General features: G+C 40.3%; 1 protein-coding gene and 1 pseudogene across 1 annotated transcript; one reads left to right on the plus strand and one right to left on the minus strand.

The window, feature by feature from the left end:
- Window positions 1–5,073, plus strand: part of LOC136280580 (NLR family CARD domain-containing protein 3-like) — a 10,263-nt pseudogene extending 5,190 nt beyond the window's left edge.
- Window positions 5,074–7,724: 2,651 nt separating this feature from the next.
- On the minus strand, window positions 7,725–8,791 carry LOC136280279 (uncharacterized). The gene is made up of 2 exons (XM_066165276.1): window positions 8,623–8,791; window positions 7,725–8,566 (listed from the first exon to the last, which is right to left on the minus strand). Exons 1-2 carry the CDS (start codon window positions 8,789–8,791, stop codon window positions 7,725–7,727), a joined length of 1,011 nt encoding a protein of 336 aa, XP_066021373.1.
- Between the last annotated feature and the right edge of the window lie 2,503 nt (window positions 8,792–11,294).

Genomic DNA, 11,294 nt, shown 5'->3' on the forward strand with positions numbered 1-11,294 from the left:
AAAAAACCCAGGAATGCCTCCAGTAGAGATAATAGTTAAGTTTCCCAAACAAGTCACTATACACAATTTTTTTGACACAACCAATTTATTCCTACACTACCCTACAAACTCATAGGCACAACTGTCCATCAAAAATCTTCACTGTGTTTGGCCCCAGTCTCCTACAAAAAGGAACCAGGCACAGTAACATGGTCATAGATACCAAAATACTAGTGATGTCATGTGCAACATATACACTTCATGTATAATCTCTTGGGTCATCAATCCTTGGCTGTGCTTAAGGATTTCCTCCCACCTTAACACAATCATGGAACTAGAAAAGATGTGATGGAAAATAACCACTAATTTTATCCCTGATGTCATTAGATAAGCTGTCAGGTTCTTTCATTTTTTCCTCTAATGAAAAATAAGATCATTGTAATGAGTGAGCAATAACTTTTGATTGGCAGTGTGTAAAGATTTCATGTTTTAAAGAAGTCTGCTGCTCTGTTTCCCTGATATTTTGACATGACATATTCTTGTTGCAGGACATGTACACAAGAGATTGAAGAAGCTTGAAAACATCCAGCAAAGCAAAGATAGAGTCAATGTTCTGGTTGAGGAGAGAGTGAATGTTGTTGAAGACAATGTGCATCGTCTGCAAGGTTATTGATTGTTATGAATGAAAGAAAAACTTCCTAATACATGACTTTTCTTTGATTGCAGGTGATTTTGTACATTGATTCAATTCAGTTGGTGTGTTTTGTAAGCTTCTAGTACAACTAGTATATATTCAAGATGGGACAAGTCCCCAAGGATTGTTTCAGTGTGAATGACCAGTTCCTTTAACACGTACTTCATAGACAAGGCTAATCTAAAAATTGAGGGTTGTTTCAGACCAAATTTTGGTCCTCTCAAATGTATTGAATGTATGTGTTATGGATCGTTCATATGAAGGAGCTAATTGCAATTAATTCTACAAGTCCTGGCAGCATACCATGCTGAGAATGCTAATATGAATTTGCAGAGTCACAAACAGTTATTCTTGAGGAGATGTTGCAACTAAATTATGGTTTGATAAACACTTTTGATTCTCTGGATGACTTGTGAAATGTTGCACTCTGATGAATAGATTTTACTGAATTATTTTCTTGTCAAATATAGAAATAATGGAGGACCTGACAACTTCCAAAGGATCAGACATAACCATGTCATGTCAAGAAATTCCCATTGAGACACCTGGTAAGTTTTCTGCATGTACAATGATGATTCCCATCGACCAGTTTAAGCACTTTTTAGCCTGATAATATCGAAGAGATGAGTAGAATTTTGTTGCTGTAAAATCTTCCTGTTGTGTTCAATAAAACTTCAAATTTCTGGTGTAACCTTATTTTCCTATTGCAATTAATTTTTTGGGATGGCAAAATTATGATAATTATAAATACAGATAGACTACAATACTATTATAGACTACATAAAATAAGAATGTTTCATGCATTTAAAGTCAAACTGTTGAGATTGCATGCTTGTGTGCTGAAATCAAATCAGGCTATTATTGAAGGAGACCCTGATCCCTTTTGCCTTGCTCAGTTTTAGCTGTCTCAATTTTAGCTTTTTTGAATACACTTTCCATATTCATGTTTCTCGTGGGTTCCGTTTGCAATTATCTGGGTCTAATGTAGCCTATGTTGATGGCTCTATTTGTGAGTTTATTGTGCAAGGTGACAGATTTCTACCCACTAAAAATATTAATGGAATATTAGAAATCACAGTAGCTGCCATATGTTTTGATTAAGGTTGATTAATTTGTTTGTTTGTTTTTTTCTTTTGTTTTGTTTGTGTTCTCAGTCTTTCCTAAGCAACTGGCAGATATCATCAGACGAGATTACAAAGGTAAAGGTGCTGTACTGTGTCCATTCCCATGGTGTGAAGATGATCTGCAGCTGAAATTGTCCAAGATATTTACAAGACTACAGATATTCAGCAAAGAGATAGAACGTGCAAGGCGGACAGATAAAGTTGTCCAAATGACAGATGCATTCATGCCACATGAAGAATGCGAGGAGCCAAGAGTTGTGCTGATTGAGGGGCAACCTGGGATGGGAAAAACCACTTACTGTCAGAAGCTTGCATATGATTGGTCTGTGGAGTACATATCAGATGAGGCCTGTTTTCCTCAGGTGAAGATGCTACTTCTGTTGAAGTGCCGTGACATGAAGACTGCTGATATCGAAGAAGCTATTAACGATCAACTGTTGCCACTTGATGCTGACAAGAAGGAAAAAAAAAACTTCTTTCATTTTATTTGCTGCAACCAATCCAAAATCTTATTGGTTCTTGATGGACTGGACGAATTACCGGAGAATCTCTTAAAAGGCCTCTTTCCCTTGATTCAAAGAAAAATACTTTCTAATACTTACCTCATGTTAACAGCTCGTCATGAGGCAGGCATGAGAGTCCGACGCCACTGTGACACACTTCTCGAGATTGTTGGCTTCACCAAGGAGGATGCCGACAGTTACATTACGAAGTATTTCAGTAATCACGAGGACCCGAGCCTTGCTGCCAAATTGATTGAAAAATTAGATCGTGAAAAACAGCTCAGAGAGTTGAGTTCAAATCCACTGAACACAGCCTTGTTGTGTTTGCTTTGTGAAGATACAAAAGGAGTATTTCCTTCAAATCAAACCAAACTGTATGATCAACTTGTATCATGCGCTGTTAGAAGATATTTTGCAAGGAAAGGTATTCCCATGGACTCAAAGGATCCCCTTCAAACTTTTTCAGATTACCTGAATCATTTAGGAAAGGTGGCCTTTGAAGCCTTAAAGATCGACCGAATGTATTTCAGCAAAGATGAGATGGATTGTCAGTCTGCCGATTTCCTTCCCCTGTGCTTTCTTTCTCAGGAGGCTAGTGTCAGCAAACTCAGACCCATTCCTTGTTTCTCCTTCACACCACAAGACCTTTCAAGAATATTTTGCTGCATATCACTTGGCCCAGGAGATTCTTTCGGGTGATAAAGACACAGCTGTGGCTCTTTTATCACACCTTAGTCCTGTCTATAAGTATAGGCAGCTATGGAAGTTTCTCTTGACAATGGTGGTAAGCAAGAGTGAAGATGGCGCGACTTTGGTTATTTCAGGTTTGTGCGATGCTTTCCAAAGTCAGCCAATTGAAGAGGAGGATGAGCAGGAAAGCGACGATGATTTTGATGATTATGTTGATGATGACTACGACTTCAACATCTGCGACGACTTTTTGGATGTTTTTCCTCGTATTGGTCAGCTCTTCGACTTGCCATTAACTAAAGATGAAAGAATGAGAGCTGAAACTGTAGAATCTGTTTTGAATCTCATTTCAGAGTCTGACGGTGGTGACAACGAACTGACTGATGCTCAGAAGAAAATGGTCCAAACTTTAGCTGTGTCCTTTCCAATACACGAACTAGTCACTTTTATTGATGGCTCGGGTATGCCCAGAAATATGCCGACTCTCTTTGAGTACTTAAAATGTAATTCTACATTGACTCTCTTTTCTTGGCATCATGCCTGTACTGAGGCATTACAGGAAGCAATTGAACATGTTCTCCAGTCTAAATGCACTCTGGAAGTTTTAGATCTAATGTCTATTTCGTCTGAGGGCATGTTTTGGGACACAAGAAACAAGCATGCTCATCTAACCGCAATACTTGCACGAGCTCTTCGTTCAAACTGCACTCTAACGCACATCAATTTGCGGTGTCGTACCATCCGCAGTCCTGGAGCAAGTGAAATTGCAAAAGCCCTTCAATCAAATCTTACTTTGACTCACTTAAACTTACACGGAAATACTATTGACAACTGTGGAGCTGAGGATCTTGCACAAGCTTTGCAGTCTAGCTGTGCACTAAAGTATTTAGATCTCAGCCATAACGAGATTGGCGACCAAGGCGCTGTTGCCCTTGCGAAGGCTTTGGAGTCCAACCGTACCCTGACCTATTTGGATTTAGAACATTGGGATTTTGTTGGATTCAGCCCCATGGAACTGCTTTTTTCATCAGGAGGTTCAGACCCTAAAAGAAACAGAATTGGCGACGCAGGAGCAGCAGCATTTGCGGAAACTCTTCGTTCAAATTCTGTGCTTGCACGTTTAAATCTCCAGAACCATAGGATCGGCAACGCAGGAGCAGCAGCAATTGGCCAATCACTTAAATCAAACTGCACCCTAACACACCTTTGTTTGAGAGGAAACAGAATCGAAGGTGTCGGAGTTGCCACCCTCGGGGACGCTATTCGGGTTAACTGTGGGCTTGTAAATTTAGATCTAAGATCTAACAGTCTTATCGAGAGTAGAGCCCAAGCAGCATCTTTAGCACAAGGGTTACGACTAAACTCTGTGCTAACACATTTGGACATGAGACACAGCTTAATAGGAACTCGTTTTGTAACTGTACTTGCAGAAAGTCTCAAGTCGAATAGTACTCTTACTCACGTAGATTTGTATGGGAACAGGATTAAATCTTCTGGCGCAGTAGCTCTTGCAAAAACACTGAGAACAAATCCCACCTTGAGTCATTTGAATTTGCGGTGCAATCGCATTGGTGATTCAGGAGCAGCTGAGTTTGTGGAAACTCTGCAAAGTAATAATACGTTAATCTTTTTAGACCTGAGGAACAACAGAATTCATAAGGCAGGTGCCAATAAAATTCATGGTTTCTTGTGTGCACTCTACAATATGCATAGGTCTCGGTCTAGTCGTCGCACTATTTTGTATAACTGGAGCTAATGATTTTTTAGTGTTTGCTTTTTATTTCCCTGCAAAGAAAAGTAGTTGTACATGAAAGATTTAGCACTGACTGACATACTAATCTATTGAAGTAAAGCAAATGTCATATTTGGAGTGTCCTTTGCGACAGTTATGAATAGCTAGATGGCAAGCGAAGGGTTGTTTCTTCGTAACATCATACACTAGCGAGCTTTCCGCTGTTTAGTAGATGCGGGATAAATTGTATTTTAATTTGTAAAATCAGCGGCTTTCCTAAAATGTATGAGAAGATGTCTCTATGTGATGTTTTTCCAAATATGAACTTAAAACGAGCTATTCTACCAGTAACCGTATTTTGTTGTCATTTCGTGACCATGAAGTGTGGCCAACCCTGTGAAAGCCTAGCCTTCAAATAATTGGAGATTTTACAAGATTTTTTTCTAATAGATTTAGAATTACCTAAAAAAACCCTTGTTCAATTAGGTAAAATGTGATTGTAAATATATAGTTGTCTATATTTAAATTTCTCAGAGTGTGCAAGTAGTAGAAAGTTTTATTTTTCTTTTCTTCCTGTTTACTACCTAATTTCCGGCTGATTACCCGCAGGTAATCTGTTAATTTTTCCACAAACAGTTGTTGGTGCGGTAGGAAGGTGCGGGTAATACGATAATTTTTAAAGCTTCCGGTATAGTTTTAAAACTATAAGCAAAAAAAAAAAACAGAGATGATAAGATCCACTTAAGATACTCTTCAAAAAAACCTGTGTAATAACTCATTTATTCGCGCAGATTGCTCGTTCTAATAAGATATTTTAATGCCCTCGATGCTGATGTAAATCGAAAACGTACAATACTCGATAATAAATCTTTTATCTTGTTTGCACTCTTAGGCCTAGTTTATACGTCGCGCTACAGTCGAATTTAATTCGTCGTTCCGTCGACATGAATCGTGGCGTGGTTTTGTGCGTCGAAATCAATACGGTCGAATTTAATTCTCTTCCCAAATGCAGTGTCTCTGGTCAGAGGTGTCATTTAGAAACAAACATGGCGCGGGCTAAAGCTTTGAGAACAATTTTGCTCAAGAAAATTTCCAGGGAAAGACAACGGCGACGTCAATTACGGCGTTATACGGTTACATTGGTGTTAATGAGGAAAAGGTTTATTGTACGACTTTGTTTGCTGATGTGTCTCCTGTTGCAGTCAATTGAAGACGAAATTAACGCTCGAAGACCTCGCAGTTGTCATCGCAGTCATAAAAATACAGGTTGGTGAGAATTGGTCTGGGCGTCCTATGATGAATAATTTTTCGACCTGATATTGAGAAAGATTTTGTCACAGAGCAGCCCGTTTCTGCCGAATGTAGGCTGGCTATATGTCTTTACAGATTAGGTAGAGGTGACTACCTCATCGCCCAGAGTGCCGCCACACATCCGGGACCCTTTGCGTAGCCAATGGCGCTAAATTTGAATTCTCGCAATTGAAAACACGCGAAACAATAAAGAAAATGGCCGAAAACGGCCCAATACCTAGTGGGTTGTAGCAATTTTTACACAACTCAGCCTTAGCGATAAGGTACCGTCTGGCTTTTGTAGAAGAGGTGTTCAGCTTTTATTTAAGATGCTCATCCAAGTCGTTGGTCTTCGATAAGTTTAAGCGAATTGACCTTGAAATTGCGGCCGTTTCGCTTAGCATTCGTATAGGAATATGAACTGATTAGTATTCAGGTTAATTTTTTTCTCCACAAAAGTACTTCGTTACTTAGGCACCCTCTGGTAAAGTAAAGTTTGATATCTCAACTAAGATTTGGCGGAATTTCGCGTTAATACGATGGTCACAAGTGTCATAAAAAGGATCATCTCCGAAAGCTACACCAAAATGTCCTAAAAGCCCTCGAAAGTTGTTCCTCCCAAGAGAGTTTTTGCCCCGCCTCTGTAGACAATAGGACGCACTTTCGCCTAATGAAGCATTGTTAAGAAGCTGTGTGGCATGAGTGCGCCAAATTTAAATTGAAAAGAGTTATAAACATCTCTGTTAACACACCGTATCATTAGAACACAATTGTGCTTCATACCGTCCAGATATCGAAATGTTTTCCGTGCAAGAAATGCAGCGCGTTGATCGGGAACTCTCTTTAGAGCTCACAGAATCCCAAATCAACCCTGCCTTCATTCACATGTCTACAACTGTAGTAAATGGCTACGATCCACTATTCTATTTACAAATTAACGGCGACAGCATTATTGAAAACATCCTACCAGCAATTTCTCAAGTCATTGAAGGTACCGAGGTTTACCCGATGATTTTAGGCGATTCTGCTTTTCCATTCAGAGTGTGGTTAATGAAACCATATGGTAATGCTAACCTTACACCTGGAGAGGGCTATTTCAACTATCGTCTAAGTCGCGCAAGAATGATAACTGAGCGAGCCTATGGACAACTGAAGAGCAGGTGGAGAGTTTTGTACCGAAAGCTAGAATGTAGACCAGATTCGGTGAAACTGGCCGCGCTCGCGTGGATTGTACTTCACAACATCTGCATAACCACAAAGGACAGCCTTCCTGCCCAACTGGACTTGTCAATTAATCCTTTTACACAAAAGAAAAGGTCCAGAGAAGAAATACGAGATCTGTTGCAGATGTGCAACTGCCCTAAGAGAAAGGATTCATCTCGCAAAGCTAGAGCAATAAGGGAGGCTCTGACCAGGAAAATGTGGCAGGAAAAAGAAGCATACGAACTGGAAATGTAGACGTGATTAAAACAATTTATTTGTCAACCATGTTATTTTCAAAGTTCTTCATAGATTGTGACAGATAAATCACTTCACATTTCGTGTAAACTTGATAAAAGCAACAGTGTGTTGTTCCATAAAATATTCAACGCCCCTGTGAAGTTTTTTGCTAGACCTCAAACTCCCGCTAACTCTGGCAACCGTCTTAAACTTTCGCACGTACTTCAAGGACCAGCTACTTGCCTTCACGTCGGAACGCGAGTTCTACGCTCTCAATCCACAGGGGTAGAAATGAATACTTTGTGGAACTGTCTTAATTTCAACTTAGGTATTTTCTGTTCTCTAGATTGCTTTATATCTTCCCTTAAAATTTGCAAAAGTTCTTTGGTGGGGTCATTCTCAATAGTACCTTGAAGTAATTCAACAGCTTTTGTCATCTGCTCAGTTTTAGCTCTTTTAGAGACAGGTTTCTTTGCCGAGAAACGTTTACCCTTGGATGGGACTTCTTTACTGCTACCTATAAAGCTAGATGAAGTGCTTGCACAGTCATCATCATCACCACCAACTTCTTCATCATTCTTGCCGGTATCTTGCTTGTCTACATTTCCAGTATGGGCAGAAGGTTCACATGCATTTTTTCGTTGACATGAACCTCTAGTTTTAACAAGTGCATAAAGAAGGTCAAACCATTTACCATATCCCCGTTCTTCAACAAACCTTTCATTACCTGAAGCAGTTTTCATCGTCATGCAGATCTGCTTACACTTACTAGTGCATGATTTAAATTTATTTCTCATTTGTTGCACTTGGAAAGGAAAATCACTCCCGGCGGTCTTATTGTATTCGACGTTCAGCCGTTTCAGCACTATCTCATAAGCTTCAGTGTTCCTTGCTTTCTTAGTATTACAAAATATCAGTTTCTTGACTAGCTGGTCATTATTAACAATGATATTTACCATATCAGTGATGTGATCTTCTTTCCAAGTCGCTCTCCACCCAATTCTTTTCTTCCTTTTCCCACATTCAGAACTCACCATTTCATCTTCCTCGATGGAATCTGACTCTTCTTCTTCTTCTTCGCGAATACATGTTGTAAGATCCCTCTGACCATGGTCTTTGTCATCCACTTCGCTCTGACAATCTTTTCTGGACAAGGAGCACTCTAGAGACAATACCCAACACGTTTATTTGGTTGCCAGCTGAAAGCTTCTTCATTAACTTCACGAATCGAACATTCCGCTCGAACACAAACACTTTTACCACACGTTATACAAGAATACTTCGTTTGCCTCTCACAAATACTGCAAGAAGATGACAAAATTTTCCTCCAAAGCGCCATTGCCATAACTTACAACGTAAACTCGCGCGGGAAGTGTCCAAGGGGAGCTTTTGTGCATGCGGAGTACTTGAAAAGCTCGCCACGAGTCGCTGCGGGCTCGCCAAAATAAATTGAAATACACTAAGAAAATGTTTGCATTTCATTCGACGCTACGCTAGTGCGACGTTAAAACTGAAGACGCGTTATCGATATTTTATCCGTCTTACCAAGACGGATAAAACGTCTAGGACGAATTTATTTTACCAGACAAATTTAATTCGTTTTAGACGTGGCGCTATCGTCGAATTTAATTGCTTGTGGGACCTTAAATTAAATTCGGCTGTAGCGTGACGTATAAACTAAGCCTTACTCTCATACCTTGCCAATTTTACAGCTTGTTTATTTGTTAATTTCAAAAAACAATTCTCACTTAGACGGGAAGTGAACTTGAAAATAAAAGAATTTAGGGCCTGTTTACATGGAGGTGGGGGACCCCATGTAGGTGAGGTAACCCGCTCAGGTCAGTCTGGTGGGGTAACCCGTCTGTCCCTATAAATTCTTAAGGCCTGTTTACATGGAGGTGGGGGACCCTAGGTAGGTGAGGTAACCCTGAGCAACTGAGCAACCCGCCTAGGCGGGTCAACCCACCTATCGTGTAAACGTGATCAAAATAAAATAAGAAATTATATGGATAGGCGGGTTACCCCACCTACCTGGGGTTCCCCACCTCCGTGTAAACAGGCCCTTAAAGAGTTTTTTCCCGTTTCGAGTGATTTCTTCGACTCAGATATCGAGACATCGATTTTTTTTAGAACAGATTTTTACAAGAGGTATCATTCTCAATGAAACGGCGAAGACAAAAAGTTTGAAAATTTATTAATTGCATGCTAAAGGATATCATGTCAACAAAAACAATGAAGGAACTTTGTGTGAGTCGACGATTTTCTATTGTTTCTGGGTGCTGGTTATCTGCAAGTGTAGGTAATTTGTCGAAATTCTTTTCTCGCTATTGCAAAAATTGACCGATGCAGGTAATCTGCTGCGCGGGTAAATGGACGGAAATTACGCTACCTGTTCACAATTCACAGTAAGTATATATCGTCAATAATCAAAAGGGGAAGTGAAGTAAGTGAAAACCGTCTCTTTTTTAAAACTCTGTAACAAGGAAGAGTAGTGTGAGCAGTGCATTCTGCTAGCAACCCCTTCCTCTACCCCTCCCAGGAGGGGTTACAAAAAGTAAAGGTTTTATATGTGACAATCGCTAAGCAGTCAGCTAGGATTGGTAATGTTGAGAGCCATGTGTGCAGAAAAACAACGAAAGAGATGTTTAAATTTGAGTGTGGTGGCAAAATGAGGAAAGAGGGAGCACCAGATTTCTAGCCGTTGAGGCTGTCTCATTTGGTGGATGGTTAATTAGATATTGAATGTTTGCAATGTCATTCACTCTCCTCAATAGCCTTGTAAGGGCCGTGTGCAACATCCATACATTTGAGGTAAAATTTGACAGTGAAATAAACGAACATCAGTTGCGAGTATACAGTAATTGCGTCAAATTCTTGTTCAGAAGATACAGTACACTGGCTCACATAAGATTTCAAGTATAGTTTGCCTGTCTCCGGCTCTCAGTTGATGCAAGCGAAAAGAAAAGAGTCACCACAATTTGAATGAGGTGGGGCTGTGTTTCCCCTGGCAATCACCGGTTTTTGATTGTACATGTTTCACTTTCCCCATTCATGACCCAGAACCTGGAAGAGTGTCCATGACGCAGCCACTGGCCCTAAGATGCCCCTCATTTATAGCTTCTAGTTACTAGTGAGTCTTCCCCTCTCATTTCCCCAATTTGTACTTAAATCTCAGAAGAGAAAAAATAATAGATGCATGCGAGACAAAATATCACCATCTTGTCAGTGCTACACTTAAGAATGATTTTAATGTATTAGTTGCATGCTTTTTTGCACGACACAAGGCCTTAGCATCTTGGGTATCAATGAAGATGACCCATCAAGGGGGGTCTGAGTATCCTCTATCCGTGATAGTGTAGTTTGATCGTCCGGGTGAGTGTTGTTCTGAGAAGGACTGTTGTCGGTAATGGTGACTTACGTTTCGACAACCTGAGCGGAAGTCATCATCAGAGTCAAGTAAATAGTTGTTGTCAGTCGAATGTACTTAGTCCGGTTTGTATAAAGTGATTGGTCAGTTTTTCCATGATCTTATTGGCTGTAAGACTCAAGTGGCGTAGGTCGGTCGCGATTGGTCGGTCTCGGTCCGTTAGTGAGGTCAGGTCATTCTGTTCGTTTGTAATGTAATGTCGTGAATGAGTCGTTTGTATGGTGCCGGTAGTGGTAGAAACCTGTTGAGGGGAATCTATTCCAAGTTAGTAAACCAGCTTTCTAGGGTCAGTCTTTGAAAGTAGTTGGTGCTGTAGGTTAGGCATTGCGCAGAGTCCCAGTCAATAGTGTGGTTCGTAAGTCGGTGATGTTCAGCAATGTGATTGTTGACATCGCCTTTCCTCGTCGCTCGTTTG

The sequence above is a fragment of the Pocillopora verrucosa genome, chromosome 4, assembly GCF_036669915.1.
Source record: "Pocillopora verrucosa isolate sample1 chromosome 4, ASM3666991v2, whole genome shotgun sequence".
Taxonomy (NCBI): Eukaryota; Metazoa; Cnidaria; class Anthozoa; order Scleractinia; family Pocilloporidae; genus Pocillopora; species Pocillopora verrucosa.

Excerpts from the sequence above, each read along its gene's own strand:
- LOC136280279 (XM_066165276.1), bottom strand. The coding sequence starts at position 8,791 with ATGGCGCTTTGGAGGAAAATTTTGTCATCTTCTTGCAGTATTTGTGAG. Across the intron at positions 8,567-8,622 it reads AAATAAACGTGTTGGGTATT|ACCATGGTCAGAGGGATCTT; the intron begins GTCTCTAGAGTG and ends TGGATGACAAAG.